This window comes from Thamnophis elegans, chromosome 8 (assembly GCF_009769535.1).
Source record: "Thamnophis elegans isolate rThaEle1 chromosome 8, rThaEle1.pri, whole genome shotgun sequence".
Classification (NCBI taxonomy): Eukaryota; Metazoa; Chordata; class Lepidosauria; order Squamata; family Colubridae; genus Thamnophis; species Thamnophis elegans.
In genome coordinates, this window is record NC_045548.1 from 76,095,715 (window position 1) to 76,120,576 (window position 24,862).

A 24,862-nucleotide genomic window follows, 5' to 3' on the forward strand; every position below is an offset into this window, starting at 1 on the left:
TTAACCACATAGAACAGAAAGAAAAGAAATGTTCAGTAAAAGCTAGATAAATAGGCACAGGAGAATTAAAAGAGAACATCAAGTAGTTACTGCCTGGCTCTTCAGGCGGTGCAGTTAGGACAAATAATCTAAGTAAAATCTGAATTTTAGACTATCCTTGAAATTACTTTCTGAGAATATTTTGAATTTTCATGAATCTATTAAGAGATACTTATCAAGTATAAACTGGATTAGATAGTACAAAAAGTCACTAAAAGAGCTTGTTTATTTCATGAAAAACAAGTTATGGTTTATGGTTTAGAATGGCAGAAACTACTTTTAATCTGGCTACATAATACAAATGCAGTTATGTTGTTCGAATCTAGAATGTAGCTATCCAAAATACCCTGATGGCTTTAAGGAACTCAATTTTAATTTATCAAAACGACACTATTTTTGTCAGATAATTTATTGCACAATGTTAGTTGATACACATATAGACACACACACTGTATATTCAGTTTGATATGTATCACAAATGGCAAAATCAAAATCCTAAAACACAATGTAAACATAATAAATTCCACTCCTGGCATCATAACTTGACACTTAAAAAGCAGAAGAAAAGAAAACAGGATTATTTGATAATTCCTATTATAATTTCAACTTTAAAAGACATGAAAAATATGAAACTGTCTTAAATAGATTATCTCCTAGGAAATTATTAACACTGCCAAAAAGCAAATTATTTTTTAATCATATTGATTCAACCACAACTTTGCTTACTTCCTGCCTAAAACAAAAGAAAAAAAAGGAAAAGCTTTCTACCTGGATTACAATATTCTATATGTATAAATATACTATTATATTTGATACCTATCAAATAACAAAGAGCCGTTTACTGGAAGTACAAATTATTTTTTAAAAACTTACCTGCCGAAAAGGAAAGCCTGGAAAGATCTGTAATAGTAATAATAAAATAAATCAGTTTAATCAGTATTCATTGTACTGTATCTTTTCACCTTATGATGCAATTTGAAAATTGGAAATAGTATAATTTTTCTTGAACACTCTCATATCCCAATTATCAAGTTTTACATGTTGGGTTAACAATCAATTTAGTTAAGGTTGTGATTATTATATATTTCAAAACAGTATTTAGGAATTAAGATACATGCCAACTTAATTTCTATCCCTTCCATATGCTCATATTTAACTGTGCTTATGAGATGCATGATCAATATGTCATATTAATTTCACATATTATGAAAAAATACTAAAAAATAAATATAGTATATAGTTAAACATTAATCTCTGAAATATTTAAATATTTTCATCTTCATTTTTTGCTTATTATAAAAAATAGCATATAGATATCTATATAACAATTGGACAATAAATCAAAATCATAGCAGTCTAAATGTATAAAATGCATAAAAATAACTTGTCAACTCCATTACCAAATCAAACTGGCCAGTGACTATTTATCAATCCAATCCACCTGACAGAATTTTTGTAGCGGGAAAAATAGGAGGGAGGAATATTAGGTATATTGGCTGCCTTGAGTTATAGCTATATGGGCTATTATTATTATGGTTAGTCATACACCCAACCAGATTTAGACTGGATTTAGCATTTTTATCCATTTACTAAATCCTTCACAGAGGCTTGAATAGGCAGATGCCATAATTGTTATTATTCAGTTAAACAATATATATTTGTAAGTGTTAAATGTGCTATAATAATAAATCATGGTTGCAAACTGATTTTAAGGCCCTGTTTAATAATTATCTGAATTGATGGTCCAGAGATACTGGGTTATCTTAGTTGTCACCATACTTAAGATACTAGGTTGCTAAATAAAATAAAATAAAAAAGGGATAGTAGCCAAATTAGACAGGACTTTGGTTCTTTATTGATGGGCTTCAGGAAAATACTAAATCAGATTTTTTTTCTTAAATGAGCTTACTATTCTGTAAGTTCCAACAACCATATGGATTTCACCAGAGCAGCATGGATTCCTATTGCTAACTTCCAAATACGTTCAGTATACCAAAAAAAAGTACAGAAAGAACAAACAGCAGAAATAGCTCACATAAACAAGAAATTATAATACATGTGTTCGGTTAGGCTTATAAATCAATGTGTCATGTGGTAAAACTTGGGAAAAATTTAAACAATGGCGAAAAAATTACTCTCAACACTTTACAGCATATTTCTAACTCAATTTGAAATATGTGTAATGAAAATTTACTTACGATTAAAAACTGCAAAATGTAATTGTGGTGTATTTACTAAAAATAATGTTATGAATTTCTGTGAAAGGTGAGATATGGCAGAAGTCAAACACTCTTAAAAATATTTTTCTTCTATTTTTTTTTAAACTGAATTCATTCTCATGCCAATTGTTAAACTCTGGCAATCAGCAATACATTTGGAAAAGTAAAACACTATTGTTTTATTGGGCTCTCATTAATATCGTCATTCTTTTGACTGTATCCTGTGTCCTACAGCATATCAAAGATTAGTTAAACTATGCACTCAGATTACAACTTCCTGAATTTCTGACCACGTCAGGGAAATCTGGAAGCTGCAGAGCCCAAATATCTGAAGAACACGCAGTTGGAATAGTTGTGGTGATAACAGTCAGCTGGTACAGTAGAAAGTCTACAATAAACACTAAAAATTATCATAATACAATAAGGTGGTATTAAATTGTTTCCTTGCTTCAATACATCAGGCAATGATCCATATATTTCTGTTACCTCTATTTTAAGCCCACAAATAAGCCTTTGAAAACTTCTTAAATTTTTAGAACCTGCCTGTCCATATATGGTCATTCGGGTGTAATCGTTTCAGTCTTTCTTTTTCATCATTTGCTTAAGTATCTTCATGATTCTCACACTTCCAGTCATCAGTATACATTGATAAATCCAATTCTTATAATTTAATACAGTAATCATATTCTCTGTAGTGTGAATGCATATTTTATGTAGCTTGCAGGCTGTAGATAATAATCAAACAAAAAAGTTGGGTCTGGCCTGGCATGAACAAAGAGGCAGTGTTCAATTCTCTCTGAGTCACCCGTAACATGTAACTGTCCGCAACTCAGGAGAAGCATGACAGAAGCACACGAATTTATCTTCATACTCTTAGGTTCTATGAACTCTTAAAGGAAAGAATTTGGATATAAGGATGTCAAAAGACCATGCGGTATGGCAACAGTTTGTTCCAGGAGACAAAATAGAAAGTCTGAGAATAAAAAGGGAAAAAAAGGCTCAGTAAGCCATCTGCTTACTAACTAGACAAGCTAACAGATTGAGAGAAATGCTAGTAAGGGAATAAGAAACAGTCAGGCAGACAGAACTCAAAAAGGAAAGGCCTAAAATCGCCTTTGGCAACAGATTTCAAGTACAACATGCATGTAGGCTTATTAAGAAAATAGCCTCCAGATTATTTCAGATTATTATTTTTTATACAACACACTAGCTCAGATCTTTACATCAAATATTGTGTTTAATTTTATTTTAACTATCATTTCCAAGTGGTAAAAATTATGAAATTTAAAATGATCAAAAAAGATCAAACTGGTAACTAGGGATATAAAATAGACATAAAAAAGAAAGTTCCCAAAGATTTTCAATATATGTAAAAACATACCACCAATGATATTAGAGGTAGTCCTTGACTTACAACAGTTCATTTAGTAACCATTCGAAGTTACAATGGCACTGAAAAAAGTGATATGATCATTTTTCCAATCTTACAGCCATTGCAGCATCCCCATTGTCACATACTGTATTTTTCGGACTATAAGATGCACCGGAGTATAAAATGCACCATGATTTTGAAGAGATAAATTTTTAAAAAAAGTTTTTGCACTCTGCAGGCTTCCAAAACTCTCTGCATGCCTCATTTTTTGCACAAAAAAAAAGGGGGGGGGGGTTGGAGGCATGCAGAGCTTTGGGAGGCTTGTAGAGTGCTCCTAGGGACTGGGAAAGACGCAAAAACAGCCGTTTTTTGTTCATTTTCTGAAGTCCCACAAGATCTTGACTTTCTCATTCTCTAAAACCTTCTGAACCTAATGTTCCCAGTGGTTTTTGCTGTACTCAAATCCAAACTTTTGGCACAATTTCCAGTGAATGATCTTAGCAATGCGGTCATGGCGCTGCAGGTAGTCAGTTTGTGAAATTTTGCTGCACCCACTGATCAAGTGGTTGACTGTCTCGTCTTTCTCATTACAGATACGACATTTGCTGTTGGTGGTAGCATGTTGAATTTTTGCCTTCATGCAGTTTGTGGATTATTATTATTATTATTATTATTATTATTATTATTGAACTAATACCAATATAAAGAATATTGTTGTAAACACTTTATTATTTCCTAAAAACATTTATACCCAGACAAAACACTGTTTAACTAAAAATTGAATTTTTATGTTATAAAATAAAATAAAAATTTACAAAAAAAGAAGTAATTGTTGCTTGATTACTTGAAGATTAAGCAACTGAATTACTCCAAGTAATACAATTCAATAAATAATTCAGATTAAAATGTTAGTTTAAAAACACCTTTAAATCTGAAGGGGATGAGAAGGCATATGTAAATACAACTATAATCAATATCTTATTCGCTGAAAAACAGGCATCTTCATGAATTTTGGTGGGGTTCACATTTACTAAATATTTGTTCAGAATGTATTCATTTTTATTAAATTTGTTTGCAGTTCATCTTGCTTGCAAGATGACTCTGGGCAGCTTACATCTTTCAAATGAAATGATAAATATCTAGATAACTAGATGATAGATACACAGACAGACAGATAGGGGAATCACATTAAAATTTTAATAAAATACAATTATAACTAAAGATGGGGAGGAAAGGCATTGCATGAAGTATGAGTTAACACTTCTCATGTTTTGCATAAGATGCAATGCATCAACTCTAACTTAAAAATAAGAAATAATAGGAAACGTATTTACACAGCCAACAGAAACCCCGTAAGGTATTCATGAGTACTACGACCCAATAGGAAAAGGTATCACAATATTTCCAGGGCTTGCTGAGATTCTGAATGTGCTGCCAAAGAACAAACAGTGGCCTCAATGACCTACAACTGTTTCTAGCTAGCTATAAAAGGACCTGTTTCTATGACACGAAATATCCAATCATCCGTGAACACAGTCTTGTTTGTACTACATGACATCCTCGGTTTATCTTTGAAATGGATCAGTGGTTTAACATACATCCAGATACATCAAAGACAATGCTTATGACAAAGTACAAAGGCCCCAGACTCTGAACCGCAGAGAGGCAGAGCAATCTGCAAGTATATTTTTGACAAAGCTCCCCCGAGTTTCAGTGTATCACAGAGCTCAAGAAACGCTGAAGCAATTTGTGAAATAAACTGCAATAGTATCGGAAGATCTTTTAAAAATGGAAAATTATCCAAATTATGGTCTTTCCATCATTCCTCCATCAACCCATGCATTGGCAAGAAAGAATGCCAATTACTCAAACTTCAAGACTGGCACTGGAAAGCACATGGCTAATTTACACAAGATGGTGATCTGAACTGGATTCACCTTACAATGTTTTTTTCAAACAATCCTTGCTTTCAAAAGCAAACATTTCTTTGAACATCTGAGTATGAAAGAACTCAATTTACTGCAGACATGGGCTTGCCAAAAAGCCAGATAAAACAACCACACAGCTCCTGTGACTTCGCAGAAACCTCATTTGAGTAAATAAGAAGGCAAACCAATATACAGATCATGAATATGAGAACAATTAACATCTTTAAATTAAGTTGCTGCTAAAGACTCTGGACACCAGAGTCTTGGCTGCAAGAAAGAGCTCCTACTATATATATTAGTGATCTTGCCAAACATATCTCTACTACGGGCTAGAATCTAAAACCCAAAGGGAATATACTGTCCAATAGGAAAAGGCCTCAGAGATAAAAGGCAGGAATGTTTTCAAGTACCCGGGACCTATAAAAATGCCTCTCAATAGAAATAATCAATTTCAAGTTGTAGAAAAGCAAACATTTCACAGTAGCCACTGTGACTTAGTTGACATGTCGTACATATTTTGACCCCTGTCAGTTCTGATTAATTTAAAAATATTTCAGCCATTGGGCAGCAATGTTTTATGTAACTCCATTTTGGAATATTGAACTGTGGATGAGGTGTTTCTGTCTATAAAACAACCCCATCTACTTAGCCTTTTAAAAGGAAATCTGATTCTTTTGAGTGATGGGGAATTCTCACCCACCTTAGTAAAATGTTCTTCCTGACTTGTAAGCAACACTGAGTTCTTCCTGTACAGTGGTTTTAATTTTGATGTAAGACCACTTTGATTCAAATCAAACTGGTCCTAATTATGACACCTACAAAGCTGGCATAATACTGATTCAATATAATTTAATGCTTTAGTAAACAGTTTCAGCCAAGTAATTTCATTCTGGTGCAGAATGAATCTGCTTTGTCCTTCTTTCAAACATCTTTTTCCCCTTCTGCAGCAACAATAAAACAAATAACACAACTTGGGAGCTGTTTCACTGTGTTCTGTAAAATAATGACTTTGCTTTGAACTTATCTACCACTAATGGTCCCAAAAGGTAGACGGGCTCTAGGCAGGATTACTCATATTTCTGTTGTCAATCAGTTAACAGCAACATTCAAAAGGGAGACAGGGATTATTCAGTGTTTCTTAATGCCTATCATGCTACATCTGAGTTCAAGATAGAAAAACTGCCCAGAAAGATCCTTCTACAGTCCTGGTTAATTGGACATAGAGAAGGGCAGTATCACCAATGGCAACATTATTTTGTTCACTTCTCTTTTACGGGAGGGATGTCAGTCAAAAAAGAAAGATATCTATCTTTGAACTTAAATTCGTGAATTTTATTCTTGGAAGAAGAAAGGAAAAATCACATTGTGATCTAACCATCCATGGCATCATTGTATATCAAAGTTCAAAAAGGAGAAAAATCTAAAGCAATAGTTGGAATGTTGAAATTAGTAAAGGGTAACAGGCAGTGGTGGGTTCCGGATCTCATTGCAACCGGTATGGTTACAACAGGGCCCGGCGTCCTCCACATGAATGCGCGCAGCACACGCTCATGTCTCACATGCATCGTATCTTCCAGCGATGCCTCCGCAAGCCTCCGTGATGCTCCAGCTGCTTGCGGAGCATCGTGCAGGCGCTGTATGCACCATGCGCGGAAACACCAAAAGTTTTAAAGGACAGGTAAGGAGCTTGAGCAGGCGGGTGGGCCCTCCAGAGCACCATACCGGAACAGTATCCGGTGCTCCAGGCAGGCTCTGGTACGCCCATAGCGGGGCGTACCGCCTGCAACCCACCCCTGGTAACAGGCTTCATAAAAAGCATAGTCAATAAGAACATTTAAAATATTATGGGACTTTAAAAAGAAAAGATAGTGTAGAAACTGCTTTTCAAAACGTGGAGAAATAATGCAGTAGATAATTTGCTTCTTTAAATAGTCTCGCCAGTGGTTGTCACAAACACGCACAAACACACCCCTCTGGCGACAATGCTCCCCTTTCCATCTTAAAAGAAGTGCTCTCAATTCATTACAAATTCCAGAGACTGCTGTCAAACCAAATTCATTCCTGGTGTGGCTGAATTTGTCAACTGTCTCAATAATCTAACTGCTTGCGGGAATTTCTAAATCTTAGTTCCTGATCTTCAGAAAATTGTGAAGTATTTGCAAAGGTCAAAAACTAAAGAGCACTGACAACAATTACATTTTCAAAACTAATATATAACGGGTGTGCTTATGAATGAACCTATCCAGCATAGCACTATTAATGCATGTCCATGTTTAAACAGTTGAAGTGTATCTTCCCCTAAATGTCCTGGGCAGATTAATCAATTTACATGCATTAACATAACGACACTGGGGGCTTTCTCAATATTGCATAACATTTTTTAACTTCAAGGACTAGTATTAATAGTCTCTTTATTTGACGGGGTACCTCTTGACAAGAAAAGAAATGTAGCTTTTGAATGTGTATATCTGTAAAAATATATAATACTTGTTACAACGAATATAGAACCCAAATTAAATTTTCCTACTTTAATCAAAAGGTTTGCATTTATTTCTGCTCCCAGGTACTACAGGAACAGAGCGTCAGATACCTTGCAGGGCAACAGTTAAAGCGCTGTGCACATCTTCATCAAATATTTTGCTTGGGGCACTTGAATGGAAAGGCAATTAATATATTTCATAAATGTTATCACACTTGAAGGTTGAAGCTGGTAAACCAGAAACTTCAGTGCTTCAATTTTCATGTTAAGATGCAAGCACGTTTCCCAACCTAATCGGTGGACCTTGCCTTGAAGGACTCTTCGAGCAAATTAGGAATACTGTATTAAATTTTGCATTTAAGAAATCACAGCTACATTTCAGTCTTTTCTCCAAACTATTACTCTGCTGATAATACTATTTCCCCTATATTGTGGGGCAGAGCTCCCCTCCCCACCGTGAAGCTTTCCATTTTGATAAGGAATAAGATCCAAGCCAAGCATTTTTAATAAAGCCAATAACTAAATGAGAATGCAGTTTTATAAATGCAAAGATGGCACATGGGATCAAGTACATGGTAATCTTGGAGAATAAAATAGTGACAAGGTATGGATGAGATTAAAAATAACAATGATCATGATCTCAGAGCTCATACTCAAAGTTTGAATTGAAATGCCTCTCAATCTTTTATTTCTTCTTCAATCAAGCTGTTTCTCTCCAAACTCTCAAGCAGAGGGCTGAAGAACGGCTTGTTCACCTTGTCTGTCAGTGGCCATCTGTAGCAGCGAATATAGGCTACATTTAATCATATATTACGCACACAAATAGAAGAGATGCTCCAAGGATCTTCACAAAGTACTTAAATAAATTATTTCATATGGTTTGCAACTGTTGAAATGTATTTCAATGTTTCTAGCTAGACTGAATTATTATATATACAGTAATACTTCTATTTATTAGGATATTTTCCTGAAATTAGCAGTTCATAATTAGCTTTGTGCACAAGTTGCTATTTGGAAAAGGCACTGCACAAACTAGCCTGAACCCATACTTAGAATACATCCACCAGAACGCATTTAAATGTATCTACTCTAAACACAATTAAAGTCCAATATATTTAAAGAGGAGGAGGAGGAAGAAGAGAAAGAAGAGGAGGAGGAAGAAGAGGAAGAGGGAGATGATTGGTGAAAGGCAGTAACTACACCCTACTATACTATACTATACCAAAAGGAGGCACCAGCTTATTAGCAATTTACCACAATATAGTCTTTCCATGCAGGTTTTTCTCATATAAAGATTTTCCCCCACCCCACTTCAGCCTTTTATATTGTATTGTTAAATCCAGGCAGTTAAAAGTGTTGCTCATCATTTCTCCCGCCCTCCAATTTCACACACAGCACACAACACAGTAGCCTTTCCTTCTGAGCTTATCACAAGCTGCAGCGAAGCTGGTGAAACTCCTTTTGTCTCCTTTCACTCCAAAGTCCGGCAGAGCAAACAAAAGGCATCCATCACTAAGTCCATTAGCTTCAGCTGACGAGACAATTCCAGCCTGCCAGATGGGTAAACGTATTTTGCTAACTCTGGCTACAGCCACAATAAATCCTAACAGGGCAACAGCCCTTTTGAATCTCTTCCTGTTCAAAATTTTGTGCGTCCCTCCTGTTCACCTGAAAGCTTCCTGGTCTAACATTTATTTTTATTCCTACATCAATAAGCCTCTCTGAAACTTTCCCTATGTATTCTCACAGAGAGATGCAAGTAAGATGTAATGAAGCTATAATTTTCCTTTGACAAAAAAGGGGCACTCTTTTATGTTTCTTCGATAAACTACTTAACAAACAGTCACTAAAGCTTGATACACAAACTTGCATGCACTCACCCACTTAGCTACAACTGAGAAGAAAATGACCATCAGTCAGAGTTTCAAAGTCTCAAAATGCAAACTGAAGCGTGATAACGCCAAGAATCAAGAAATGATACGATTTTAAATACAATTTTCTGCGGACTATCATTTTAGAGCTAAAGTGAAAATTATTAAATCTCACAAATTTCCTGTTCTCCCAATAGGACATCAACGTGGCCTTTTTAATCCATGACTATATCAAGCATTACAAACATACATTGCAATTTTCAGTAAATATTTTTGTAGTTGTAATATTTCTAGAGCTGGATGATCCCAATATCAGGTCCCCTGGGCATAATTGGTTTAATCAATATATTGGTGATACTTTAGTCTACAGCGGTGGATGAGCTCATCCAGTGGTCCCAAGTAGATGTAAAAAGGAGAGGAAAAGCACTGACACCCCCCCCTATTAATACCCCCACAACAGGGGCCAAGGGCAGCGAGATGGTAAAAACCAGCACAACACGGTATCACATTCCCCCACCGCCAGTCTTCTGAGTAAATCGAGAAGGATACCACGGTTGATGGTATAGGTAGTCCTCAAATTATGACCACAATTGAGTCCAACATTTGTTGGAGATTATTCAGATAACCAAAAGCACATTTTACATTGGACAAAAGCTAACAGCCAACTGTGCCAATAGATGGCATTCGGTGTTTTAAGCTAAAGGTTTTATGTCCTTTCTCAAAATGGGAGGAAACTATATAATATAATATATAGCCGTTATTGGATGCCGCCCCCGTATGTTCAAGGAATCATAGGATTCCTCAAAATCACTTTTAATAGATATGTCTTTGGGAGACAAATCCTTGGATCCCACCATATTAGACTACTGGCCATTCATCAAGTTGTTCCCCCATCCCCAAGGAACATCCTATATTGAATATGGAGATTCAAATGCTTGCTTTTTTGGCATGATGACTATTAGCTGGATCTGTCCTGTTCTGGATTTAAGATCAAAAAGAGCCACAGTTGTCCTGATAAATATTCTTGGCAGGTCAGATAAATTAGTTGTGCTAGATTCCTCAACATAATTCAGGACTGCAACAGTACTATTCATTTGGTACTGTTGGAAGAAATGTCCTTCTGGGTTCAGTCCAAGTGGGGAAAAACACTGGAAACATGGAAACTGCTTGGAAAGATGGTTTAGTGGTGGACAGTACCACATAGTTTGAGCTCCTGAACAGAAAAGGGGGACCACATGCTTCCAAATGTTGAGTGAAGAAGAAAAGAGAGAAAAAAGGGGCTTGCTGAGAGTTCCTGGGTTTTTAATACTCTGTTTGGCCCCACCTCTCTGTTTCCTGTTCCTGTGTCAGGAATGTATTCTGATTGGTTGTCATACTCCCAGGGATGGTGTGTGTGTGTGTGTGTGTGTGTCTGTCTGTCTGTCTGTCTGTCTGTCTGTCTTAGGTAACTTTGTAGATTGTGTGTCTTTTTGAATTCCAAGCTTGGTTGAGTTCCAGATGCCATGTGGTGAGTTTCTGTAGAAGGCTAATCCTATCTTTGTTATGTATAGTAGACTAGCTCAGGGCCCCTAATGGCCCATTGACAAAGGTGGAGGCTATAAAGAGTGAGTCTGCTTCCTGCCTAAAAACATGTTTCTCCATTTCTGATCCAGGGAAATGACCGTTCGATTACCTGAATGGTCGTTCTCTAGGCGCTGCGGGAGTGTCCAAGAACGGGTTAACTTCAGCTTGCTGCCCAAGGACTGAGTTTAAATCTTTAGTGTAGCCACGCCTCCTGCTCCCTTTGGAGGTCAGTTTGAAAAACTCAGTCGCCCTAAAAGGATGTATTTGGGATTTCCAGTCCTTGGATAGCAAGCTGGATTTCTGCTAAATAGTTTAATGTAGCCTTTTTTATTTGTGTTTCCACAGTTGTAGCCTTAGTTAGACCTAGGTTTTTTGCTTTACCCTTGAAATAAGTTGTTTTGTATAATTAACCTTTCTCACGCACGGATCAGGCTGCCAGGAACGTTCCAGCCTTCCATGCCTCCACATGGTTCTGGCAGCACCGGGAGGCTTGTCAGCAGCCGCTGGCGAGCCTAGAGGCCAGGTAGGAAGGTCAGGAGCCCCCTGCCAACCATCAAAGGACCCCTCTTAGTCCCGGAGGCTCTACTGAGCACTCCGGATCACCGATGGCAGCCCGGTGTCGCTCCAAGCTTGCAGCGGCCATTTTGGAAGAGAAAAAAAGCACGTGCTTTAAATCCAAGGGAAATATAATATTCTGCCTTTTCAATATTTCTCAGGTTATTTCATTTTCCTAGGAGAGGGGTAAGTGCTAGCTTCCTACAGTATAAATGGCCAGGCAAGAACTTGTACCTTTTTTTTTGTAAACCCCCAAGCTAGGCTGGTTACACGCACCTAAAAAAAAATCATCCTAAAGGGCCTTGTAGTCTCTGGCTTAAATAATGGTTTGTCCTTTATCTCCTGTGTTTTTCCACATCTTCATGAAACCTCAGGCACAAATCAGGCCCTCGGGGGAGGGCCTTCTCTGTGGCTGCTCCGGCCCTTTGGAACAATCTCCCCGTGGAGATTCAGACCCTCACCACCCTTCAGGCTTTCCGCAAAGCCGTCAAGACCTGGCTGTTCCGGCAGGCCTGGGGCTGATGAGTTCCCAGCCCCATTTGAATTGTAGTGATTGTTGCGTTGCTTTTAATCTGTTTTTTGTATCTTGTCTTTGTCTTTGTTTGTTTTTTGTATCTCCCCCTTCCCCACTTGTTTGTTAGCCGCCCTGAGTCCCTCGGGAATAGGGTGGCATACAAGTATAATAAACATACAAACATACATACAAATCATCCTGGGTTTTCAAATAGCTATCATTAGTGTTGTTGATAAGCTATCTTCACCTTTATTTGTCAGCAAGTGCCATACAAACAGTGGAAATGATGAGCTGTTTTCTGTAGATCAGCAAGTTGATTCTTGGAGGGGGAGTATGAAGAAATTCCAACCCAAGAAGTCTAGATATTGGAAGGTTAAAAGAAAGTCACCTGATCTGTCAATCCAGGAAAGGGGTGGAGGCAGACAAAGCCAACAAAAATCAAATACCGAGGAGCCAATCAGGAGGGTGCTTTTCTCCTTGTTCCCATGTGGTTTTTTTTATTTGAAAAATATTACAAGAAGAGGACAGTCCCCCATTTTGCTTTTAACTCAACTCTGACAAGACAACAGGATTAAACAGGTAGGAAGATATTATTCCTTCTGATGTCCTATTCAGACATCAGGAAGCCTTCTGGATTTAGCATTGTGGTCAAAAGTCCATTAGCAAGTTGTCATCAACATGCATCAGTTGTTTCTCTTTTGCACACTTACCCTTATATTCCAACAACATATGCTATATGGGACAACTTCTGAGGAATGCTTCAAAGGATACATAAATGGAAAGAAAGTAACATGTATATGACTCATGACAAAACAAAGAACCACTTCTGCTTTTCTGACTGACACTTGGGCTGAACTGGCTAAATGCCAGGATAGCTGCCCCCAACCTTTTAGGCACCAGGGACAGGTTCCGCAGACCGCAAGGGGTGTGATTTTGTGTGCTGCTTGCATCCCACATATAGGGCTTCACTTTTTTGTGTGGTCCAGTTTCTGACATGCTGTGGCCCAGTGCCAGTCCATGGACCAATTATTCAGGACCCCTGCTCTAGGTAAAGGTAAAGGTTCCCCTAGCACAGACGTGCTAGTCGTTCCCGACTCTAGGGGGCAGTATTCATCTCCAAAGCCAAAGAGCCAGCGCTGTCCAGCACATGGAAAATTCCCGCCAAATGTGGTTCCTATTTTTCTACTTGCATTTGTAAGTGCTTTCGAACTGCTAGGTTGGCTGAAGCTGGGACAAGTAATGGGAGTTCACTCCATTATGCGGCGCTAGGGATTTGAACCGCCAAACTGTCGACCTTTTGCTCGACAAGCTCAGCGTCTTAGCCACTGAGCCACCTGCTGTAGGAAACTAGCAAATAGCCACAATTCAAACCCATAAGAAATCTCTCAGGATATGGAAATGCTTTATATACACACAGAGGATGAAACTGGCCAAAGGTAACAGCCATTCAGGTAAACTTTTATTTCAGGATACCAGAGATTGCATCTACTACAGGTAGTTCTCGACTTAAAACTATTAGTATTTGGGATATAGATGCTATGAGAGATATTTGAAAACATTCTGATTGGAAGCAGAAACGGATGTATTAAGCAAGCAAGTAACATGACAATTTCTATGATCCATTTTAGGAATTTGCATCTAAATGTCACGTAAGTCACATAGCTAGCTGAATCATGCCCATCTTTCTACAATAAGTTTTAAGGTTGCATTAAGCCATTGCATTGTTGGTTCCTGAATTTTAAGTAGGTCAAGTCTGTTCACACCCATAACCAATGAAGATTAATATGGATTAGATAGTATTTTGATTGTTGAAAAAATTCTTCACAAGATTGAACAAGTGTATTGTTTTACATTTTTATACCTCCTCATTATAGGACTGCCAAGACATTCTAGTGTCTCAGATCAATGACATTTCCTGTCATTAAATAACATTGAGAAACTTCCCCTGCTTTAAACTCCTTTATTTTTCTTGCCTTTCAAGTAGGACTTATGCGGAAGAATGTGAGCTGTTTTGAAAGCCTTCGGGTGGAAAAATGAGTTGTAGATCAGTGTATTCTTATAGGTAAAAGGTAAAGATTCCCCTCGCACATATGTGCTAGTTGTTCCCGATTCTAGAGGGTGGTGCTCATCTGTTTCAAAGCCAAAGATCCAGCACTGTCCGAAGACATCTCATGTCATGTGCCTGGCATGACTAAATGCAAAAGGCACACGGAATGCTGTTTCCTTCCCACCAAAGGTGGTCCCTATTTTTCTACTTGCATTTTTTATGTGCTTTCGAACTGCTAGGTTGGCAGAAGCTGGGACAAGTAATGGGAGCTCACTCTGTTACGCGGCGCTAGGGATTCAAACCGTTAAACTGCCGAACTTCCTGATTGACAAGCTCAGCGTCTTAGCCACTGAGCCACCGCATCCCCACATATTCTTATAATCTACCATTAAAAGTACATTAAAGTGCAGTTTGGTAGCACTGTAATCTGTTGTGTGATGGTAGAAAGTCTACTTATTTATAAGGGGATGGCACGGCAGCTTTTCTGATGCATTATTGGAAGTGTAGAATCAGATTGCTTAATGTTAACAATTAGTATATCACTTGTTCTCTGAAAATTGTGCACATATAATGTAGACTATAATTACTAAGTTTGAGTAATATTCATCAAGGTGACACTGCAGAAAGCAACAAAACACTAGAGCACTAGGATTAATTAGGGGACCATTTTTTTACCCCATTTCCCAATATTTTGGTGAGAGGAATTTTTATCTGACTTAAGAGTGCCCTGTTAAAAGCGTAGATTAAATAATTTGGTTCCAGGGCTGTCACATCTGGAACCAACATATTAGGCATACACTGTATTAGGGTACTATAATGGTGGCAGAAGACTCTTCGTTCTTTTTATTTATTCGACAAGGCTGTTGCATTTCAGCTTTAACATTTTGGTCGGGTTTATGTATTTTGCTAGATGATAAGCCACAACTGACAGATCTAATAATTTGGATGTCAGTATTACATTAAAGCAATACTGCTTAATGTGATGTTTTGACACCCGGACTATGTCTAAGGGCGTTATTTATTAATAATATTTTCAAGTTCCTATAAAGTGTCAACGACCATTACATTCCAGGGTACCTGAGATAATTTGAGTTGCTTGAGTTAAAATTACATTTTAAAAAAGATATGTGCCAATATGCCATAGTCATATCACCTCAGGTCATAACTGCTGGAATTCAGTGGTATGCTTTCCTGCCATTTTGAGGTATAAGCTCTACATTCGATGCGACACCATTTCAAAAACAAGAAGAAAACTAAACTCAGTCTCCACACTTAAATTTAAAAAAAGACAGGCTTCTACCATGTGTATTTTGCCTCACTTTACATCATTTTAAACATTTAGACATCAATGCCACCAATCAATCAGGATGCTTATAAGTCTCAAAATTGTTATCTACCTCTGGATTAGCATTTGAAGATTTAAAAAAATTGAATTGTCGGTACAATTAAAAAAAGTACCAGTATATTTAAAGCAAGATAATTATAAAATATTCTACTAAGTGTTCTACTAAACTTCAACGTAAGTTTACAATTCTCACATGTTTTTTACCTTTATACTGTTTTCTTTGCTCCTTCTGGAAATGCTGGGAGTTATTGGAAACTGTAATTAACTGGATGACCAAAGGGGGCGCTTGATAGTTAGGCACCCCTGCAGAGTTAGTGGGTGTGTTCAGAGGTGGTATTCTGCTGGTTTGGACTGGTTTGCCCAAACCGGTAGCAGCAATTGTGGCTGGCTCAGCCCACCCGCCCTGGCGCTATTCCATCCCATTTAGTCACTTTTTTTAGCCAAAGAACATGCACAAAGGCATGTGCAGATGCATGCACAGTCCCATGTGCAAACTGCTAGGGAAGGTAAGTAAATACCTTCCACTTGTATCAACTGGGTTTATTAACCTGGAGACTGGAGGGGGCATTCAGAAGGAGGGGTGTGTTTGCTTAATACAGGTACTTACGACCACAATTAAGCCCTAAATTTTTGTTGCTAGGAGTTGTTAAGTGAATTTTTATCTCATTTTATGACCTTTTTCACCACAGTTGTTAAATCACTCATGCGGTCATTAAAAGAATCTGGCTTCCTCCACTGATTCTCAGGATTGAAACTATGTATATCAGCGACATTTAGTGATACTTCCCTTTTCCTATGAACCTGGGATAGATTGTCTAATAGAGAAAGTAGAAGAGGAAATGAGAGAAGCATGACTCAAAGCAATTCTACCTTCACCGCACTGGTTAAGAATTGAGCAGGAAGACTGTTGTGACAGACTTTCAAGATTGATGGCCGCACTTGTGAAGTTGGCGAATTAAAGAAAGAAAAATCATTTGATTTCTTTGCTAGTAGGGCAGTGATGGTGAACTTTTTTCTGCCAAAATTGTGAGCATGCACATGTGCCCACACCAATTCAATCCTCCCCGCCCACCTATACATGTGCACACACCCGCACATTTGCACACGACTCCTCCCCAGGCCTGGAGAGGGCAAAAACGGCCTCCCCTGCCCCCCCCCAGAAGCCGGAAACAGATTGTTGGCCCATTTTTCCCTCCCCCCAGGCTTCAGGAACTCCTCCAGAGGCTGGGGAGAGCGAAAAACAGGCCCAATGGGCCAACTGGAGATTCATTCCCAAACTTTCTGTTGGCTCGTTGGGGGGGGGGTCGTTCTCCCCAGCCTCCGGAGGCTTTCCTGAATCCTGGGGAAGGCAAAAACGCCCTCCCCCGGCCTTCCAGAAGTTAAAAAATCAGCTGGTCAGTGCGCACATGCTTGCTGGAGCTGACTGCTGGCATGCCAGGGAATATGGCTCCGCGTGCCCCCTGTGGCAAGCATGGCATAGGTTTGCCATCAAGGTAGCCTTGAATCCGTCTCTGCCAAAGGAATGCTTCAGCGCAACATATCCCCGGTGTAATTAAATTAGCATTAATCTAGGCCCCCTTCTCATGTTTCCCCCTCCCCTTGGGCTAGTATATCTCTTTTGCAATCTCTGTTCCTCCTGTGTTTTTCTAGGGCATGTTAGTCATTGAATGCCAGAGCTGGAGAAGGAAGGAAACGAGATTACACTCCTGCTGAAGAATCGGGGTTGCAGCTTTGTAGTCCTCCTGAATCCAGCACTGATGCTGGACAATAGTGTAACATGATTGTGGTAAGATGGGCAGCAAACAAATTTAATAGACAAACAAGCAAACCTCAATGGCAAGGAAAACCGTCTAATGGCTGCAACTGAGAAGCCAATTACATGCTTATTTAGAAGACAGACAACAGGGTTCAGTGACTCACTAGTTATGCACTCAAGGTTGGTTATCGTAATGCATCATACACAAAACAGTTCAGAAATTGAAACTAAGACAAAGCAACAACATAGCTGGATGTGGTCCCTTCCGAAGGTCCTCAGAACCGCCATGTTCAAACAGCTTCACTAGTTATCTTCTGAGCCTTATATATACACTATCAGAATGCCATATGTAATCTTACTTGGTTAGGACCACGTTACTTGCAAGACCTCCTACTTCCTATTGCTTACTCTGCAGTTTTAGTTCATGATCCATCATGAATACATTTGTCATTCAAATTAATTCTATTTTTTTTCTGCAGAAGGGCCCATGTTGTGAAACACATTGCCCTGAAACTGAAGAAAGCTCCCCTTTTTGACAGTTTAAGAGGTTCAATATATTTGTCTACCCAGATCCTTTAGTATTATAAAGTCATTTTTGAAATAGTTTTTAACATATAATATTTATTATTTCATAATATTTTATTTTTCTGCAACATTTTAAATTTTATTTAAATTGTCATTTTCTTTTTTAATTCTATTTCTACAAGCCACTCTAGACTGTTATAAAACTGAGTGGCATGCAAATACTCTAAAGTAATAAATAAAAGCCAAATCAAAATCCATCACCTCTTGTTTCCAATTGGTTTTCCCAGATCAAATAGAAATTTAAAGGCCTAGCATACTTGGGACCAGTGGTGGGATTCAAGTAATTTAACAACCGGTTCTTTGCCCTAATGACCAGCTGGGTAGGCGTGGCTCAGTAGTCATGTGACTGTATGGGCATGGCCAACTCAAGGTCACTCAGGTCGATGGACGCTTCGCCTTAGTTGTTACAATGGTAATAAGGGTTAACTGGAGAGGCAGTTTCTGTAAGCAGGGCAATAAAGGTTAGGCTAGAAACACCAGAATATTTCCTTCCTGCTTTCCTTACAGGATTAGCCCTGTAAAGTGGGGGGGGGGTATTTCTTCCAACAACCGGTTCTCCGAACTGCTTAGAAAGTTAACAACTGGTTCTCCTGAATAGGTGTGAACTGGCTGAATCCCACCACAGCTTGGGACTATACATCCCTACCAAAGATATAAAATCCTTCTTTGATCTAAATATATTGAGATAGTGGTAGTCAAAGAAGAAATCGAGCAATTCTTCTACCAAGAGATTGACTCCTAAAGAATATAAACCAGTTTTCAAAAATTACCCTGTTCAGCTGAGTTGATATAGAAAATCATGCATAGTCTTTATTCTTCATTTAGCCGTCACATACAATTTCATCTATTAGACAAACACAGAAATGAAATGGAGGGAACAAAGAAAGTCTGTAGTATAAAAACAATCAATGCCCCTGACTTTTCTGGAACCATCATACACAGATATATATGTTATGTAAACTCTTCTATCTCATCTAGTCATAACATGACGCAACCCGGAGGCAGCAGGTTCACGCCTGCACAGAATCTGTCTGGTGTTGTGGGAAACAAGCAGCTTAAAAAACTCCCTGCTTCTTTCCTAGAGAGATAAGTGTGCAATCCAGTTGCTGATATGATTGTATTGCATCACGTGGAGTAGCCTTGCCACCAGCAAGTAAATATATAGTCAAATGGTTAAGCCTGCCAAAGCTATGGATTTACGCCAAAACCTCAAAATGAATCCATTTCCAGAAGAAAAGCTGCAAAAAAAAAAAAAAAAAAACACTTTCCTGATGAAAGCTGGGAGAAGAGAATGAGTTATATTAATGCTAGATTAATTATGAATTATTCATAGGTTGAAATTTTCTTTAACTCATTTTAATTGCTTCCCAAATGGTGCAAAGCGGGCAATTATACAGATTTTATGTATATTTGGATAATTTGTTCTGACATAATCTGTGAATATGCTATCAAGCTGCAAATGCCTGTTAGGACACAATGCAGCAATGAACTTAAACAGAAGACTGGAACAACTACATTTTTAGAACCAACTAGCTCCTTTTTTCTGAATATGAGAGCAACATTCCTCATAAAGAAGATTTTGATAAAGCAACCGCTATTCCATTCTGCTGTGAACTTGAGGCTAACAAATTGTGATCAGAGAGCGATCAGCTGACACAAATAACGAACAAATTCCCCTTCAAGTAAAGAGTTCTCTCCATATCTGTCTGAATCTGTAAATCTTCCCTCAAAGCAAGTTTATTTTAGGGTTTTAAATTATTGATGCAAAGCAAGATGATTTAGCATCAACAAAATTGATTTTGGGTTGAAATTCCTGAATACAACGAGAATGAAATAAGTTGCCCTAACGGTACTACCATTTTGTAAAAAATTCCTTTTTTCTATGCATCCACTATTCAGAATGTTTTTTTTACTCCACAATAATTGCAACAAAAGCATTGAAATCAACTGCCCACAATTTTAAAAAGGAAAAACAGGCTTCAAGGAAGAAACAAGCACTAGAGTTGAAGACAATATTAGTGTACATGTTCAAACTTCTAGTTTCATTCAACCAAAGAAAGAGAAAAAAATGTGAATTTATTTATGTATAAATTTATTTATAAAATGCATTGGCTGCCCAATAGTGAGCATGAATGTAATTTTGAGCAGAGAAACAGTAAAAGGGAGAAAACTACCTTCCCGTGGTGGGAGGTAACAGCATTGGGGTCTGCAGGATCTTGGCACTTTCATCAAAATGACAAAATCTCAGTCCTTTCATGTTGCGTGCAAAACCACAGTGCACAGAAAAGGGGAAAAGAGCTTGCACTGTATAATATGTAGGACACTACTTCTGTCTTTCTGCCCCACTCCTTTGGCAGATACTATAAAATTACAAAATTTTAGGGGTGTTTGTTTTATTTTTTGTGAAATATACTCAGGTTTGTAATTGAAAGCTCTGAGGCATTTTCCAGAAAGCAGTTTTAACAGTGAATGTATTGTTCCCTCCAAGGCCATTTTAGCATGTATGAATTCAGATCCATTTACTTAAGCTATTTTGATTCAGGAACTTTTTATTGTTAATGTATAGTAAAATACATCCTCTGGAGATATTTCTTAGTAAATATGCACTTATCTGACATCATTTTCAGCAATTTCTCAACAATGCAAAATGGGGAATTCATAAAGAATTTGTCTTTAAATGTCTTCACTTCATCTAGTCACGTTTTCAAATCTACCCATACACTTGCAATACATGGCTAACATTCATATAACTGGACCGGTGCCAACAAGCACATTAAAATATAATTCATTCAAGTTCTAGCAAAAACCCACAGAGGCTGTATTTGTGTTGGTGACCCTACAGTAGCCCTAAATTATAAGAGAATGGAATGGAATTGGAATATAATTTTATTGTCACTATAAATGTACACTATATGAAACATCACAGTCTGTTTAGAATATATATATATAGCCCGGGGGGAGGTGGAGATCGTGCAACTTTACAAGATGGATGGCATAAGGAACAAAGCTGTTACAGAATCTACCATAGTAGTCCTGCTATAGGTACTTCAAAATTTCCTCCCAGAGATAAGCAACAGAAACAGGCCATGAAGTGGGTGTGTGGGGTCACTAACAATGCTTCAAGCTCTAAGCACATAGAACTTATAAGCAGCATCCTGCATAATGGGAAGCAAGCTTCCTATAATCTTCTAAGCTATCCTTACCACTCTCTGTATGGACCTTCTATCAGAGGCACTGATGCTATCTAGTCTTCTTAATAAATATTGATTTTATATCATCAGTCCTATTTAAGCTAAAGGAAGTCCCATTTCAAATCTGATTTAAAAGAAAGCATGAAAACATGTTTAGGATTACCCTTTTTAACCTGTTGATTTCCTGATGTGCTGGACTTCAACACTCATGAACCACAACGAACATGGCCACTGTTATGCCTGGTTTGTAGGCATCCTGGCCATACTATGACAATCACTGGGAATGTTAGATAGTTGTTCGAGACTTTCACTGTCTCTCCCCCACCCCACTCACCCCTAAGAATTATATGGATATGCCCTTTCAATTTTCTTGGCAACATTTTTGGAAGTGGCTTACCATAGGCTTCTTCCTACAACTGAGAGAGAGAGGGCTAGTCCAAAGTCATCAGTTGACTTCATAACCTAAGATAGGACCATAACTCAAAATCTTCTGAGCTCACATCTTTAAACCCTAAAAGAAATAAGTTCTCTCAATCTGTTAACAATACAGTTTGAGTTTTTGGTTTCAGTTTTAATAGGATCATTTTATTACATAAATAGTTCTGTATTACATGGAAGTTATAGCTCTACAATTTAAAAAAAAATATCTCAAAAGTTAACTATTCCCTGAATAGTTATACAATTAATATTCCTCTGTTATATATTAAACTGTAGTTTTTAAGATTCTGCTATTGGGAGGGAAAGTACCTATTTTAAAATAAATAAAACATAGATAATGCTTTTGAATTAGGATATTAAATGCACACTTAAGGTCTTCGGTAATAAACATTGAAAATAATTAAATAGCAAAGGGAAACAAAGAATTAAAATAGATTTGAAAAACATCTGACTATGGGTAAGCATTAGTAATGAGTCAGTCCATTTTGTTTGATAACACAATATTATATAGCGAATCATTCCTTCATGAAAACTTTTAAGTAGTTCTTTATATGTTTTTTGAACTAGTTGGGTAATGGTACAACTATCCCACAGGTTTTGGCCAAACATGTGTCTATTTTCCCTTTGGTTTTATTATTTGGGGACATCTATTGCATCAATGCCTTGGATATGATTCTTCAAACTGAAGTTAACATCTTACAGGTAGAACAAACATATGAGTAACTTAATTATATAATTTCTATTTCTTCCACCAAAAGAAGATACCTACACACACGAAATGCATCATTTAGAGAAATAATATTATTCAGAACATGTAGGTAGAAATTCCTTCGCAGTTTTAATTCCCAAAGGAGTCATCATTTTTCAGTGTTTTTGACATAAATTCAGACATCAACTAGAAGGAAACTGCTATGTTGAAGATAAACTTCTCATAACATCCCAATAATTTTATTCTGTTTAGATCAACCGTCCAAATGCAGTACAATTAAGAAGGTAGCAATTATCACCTTGAGTTGCCAGCGATCGCTTTTTAGCAAGGGAAAAAGCTCTTTGCAGAAACATTCACGAGACAATCAGACCACAAACATGCTTGCTTGCACACATTTCAACATCTGCTAATCAGTCACGCCGAATGTCAGTATTTTACAGTCTTGGTCCAAGAAGTGACTGTAGCAGTAGTGCAAAACAAGATTATATATACTCTTAAGCACAGGTACAGGGTAAACAATCCGTCCTTCAAAGGTTTCAGCTCAACTTGCATCACCTGGATGTGGCACCATTTTCTATTAAAACTTCATTTTTGTCATTTTATTATTTGTCATTTTATTAAGATTTATAGGCCGCCCTTTTCCCTGAGGGGACTTCCCCTTCTGCCCAATAAAAAAACAGCTTTAAGCTACCGTATTGGTTGGACATAATGACCTAATTACAGATTATGGCTAGCCAAATAGATAAATTTGTAAAAAAAATTAAAACAATATTCTAAGATGTGAGAAATATTTTGCAAATAAAGAAAATGCATTTACGGAGACACAAAGGTTTACAAATTGTCCTGTTCACAACTGTTTTGTTGCTAGCTTCTGGTGCTCCTAGTCCAGACTATAACAAGTATATTTGGGCAGTGAGTGGGTGGGGGAAAAAACATGCATGGCAGTAGCTAAAACTAAGTAGGGAAAAGAAGACACTGCAATGATATGGGGGTGGGTGGGATTGCAGTTGAACTGGTTAGACAAATGCTGTTGACAGTCTAAACAATATTTTGAAAAGTATACTTCCAACAATTAGTAGACAGGAATAGACACATCAGTTGCTGTTACAAATATAGGCTATGAAGAAGAAGAAGAAAACAAAAAATAGCTCCTTACTTCCTCCCCAGTTCTGTTCTACAAGTATTAGACAGAACAGGAAAAGCACACCTTGTCCAAAATAGTATTTTAAAAATGGGAGGAATAAAGTTTTCTTTATATGGCAATGTTCAGCCACTACCTACACAGATAAGAGTTCATCCATACCATGTATCTGCTATTCATGCCCCATAATCCTAACCATTTAGTGTACATTTTTCCAAGTTTACAGTTGGAATTTTTAAAAAAATCAATTAAACGTAGAGAAAAGAAACAATTCTGGGACAAAACGTGGAATGTGAGAAACTTCAGATGAAGTTTTCTTTATGCTACTATCTCCCCGTTATTCAAGAGGTTTCACTACAACTTAGAAACCAGACATTTGAAAAACAAATGGAACTTTCATTTTCATCAGAAATTTCCCCACAATCAGCTGGTCATTTCCCCCCAAATTACTTGATCGCTCCTCAGTCATCCAATAAATATGTATACTTACCATTACTTGCACAATTTAGAAATCCAAGAACCTGCATTTCCCCTTGCAGAGGATTAAAGCCTGAAGTGAAAGAAGTGGCGCTTAATTCCCTTGTTGTAGCTATGTCTGCTGCTCTGGGCTCCTCCTGTCAACTCTCTAAATACCCAGGAGTTCTCAAATTTCACAGTAGGCAGAAATCAAAACACACCCTTGCTTCAAAAACAATTTACGCATCTTTAATGATAAGAGGGAATAGGGCAAAACCAGTACAAGTTTAACTGTTATAGAGACGTGTTTCACCCTTTTATTTAAAAAAAACCCCTGCTTATTGTTAGAAGTTCCTTCAGCCCATGCTAATGAACACAACTTTGCAGAGATACTGAAAATTTGCTAAATTTCCAGTTTGTTAGGTTCAACCCTGAAAAGCCTGAAGCAATTCCGCCTCTAACACACAAACACACACATTTCTAGACTCCTACAACAGATCTACACTTTCTGGTTATGGTACTCATCCTCCTAATGTATTTAGCATGCACTTTACAGTCTGAACCAAGTAATGTGTTGTTGGATTTCCTATGCAAAACTAAGATATTAACAAATGACAAAAACCACAGAAAGCTCAGTAAAATGAAAAATGATTC

At 37.6% G+C, this 24,862-nt stretch overlaps 1 protein-coding gene across 8 annotated transcripts in view; it reads right to left on the reverse strand.

Annotated features, from left to right (window-relative positions):
- Positions 1–24,862, reverse strand: part of PTK2 (protein tyrosine kinase 2) — a 205,806-nt gene that overhangs the window by 151,501 nt on the left and 29,443 nt on the right. For 5 of the 8 annotated variants that reach the window (XM_032222562.1, XM_032222556.1, XM_032222559.1 and 2 more), the window contains one exon: positions 913–939. The exons of 1 other annotated variant lie outside the window; for it this stretch is intronic. Coding sequence is in view for 1 of the 7 variants with exons in the window: in XM_032222555.1 (XP_032078446.1) it covers positions 913–939; positions 24,243–24,279 (64 nt within the window). In the remaining 6 variants the exon portion in view is untranslated. Of the gene's footprint in view, positions 1–912; positions 940–7,409; positions 7,420–24,242; positions 24,341–24,862 lie in introns of those variants that run through there. 2 more of the 8 variants (XM_032222555.1, XM_032222561.1) reach the window with 2 other exon arrangements.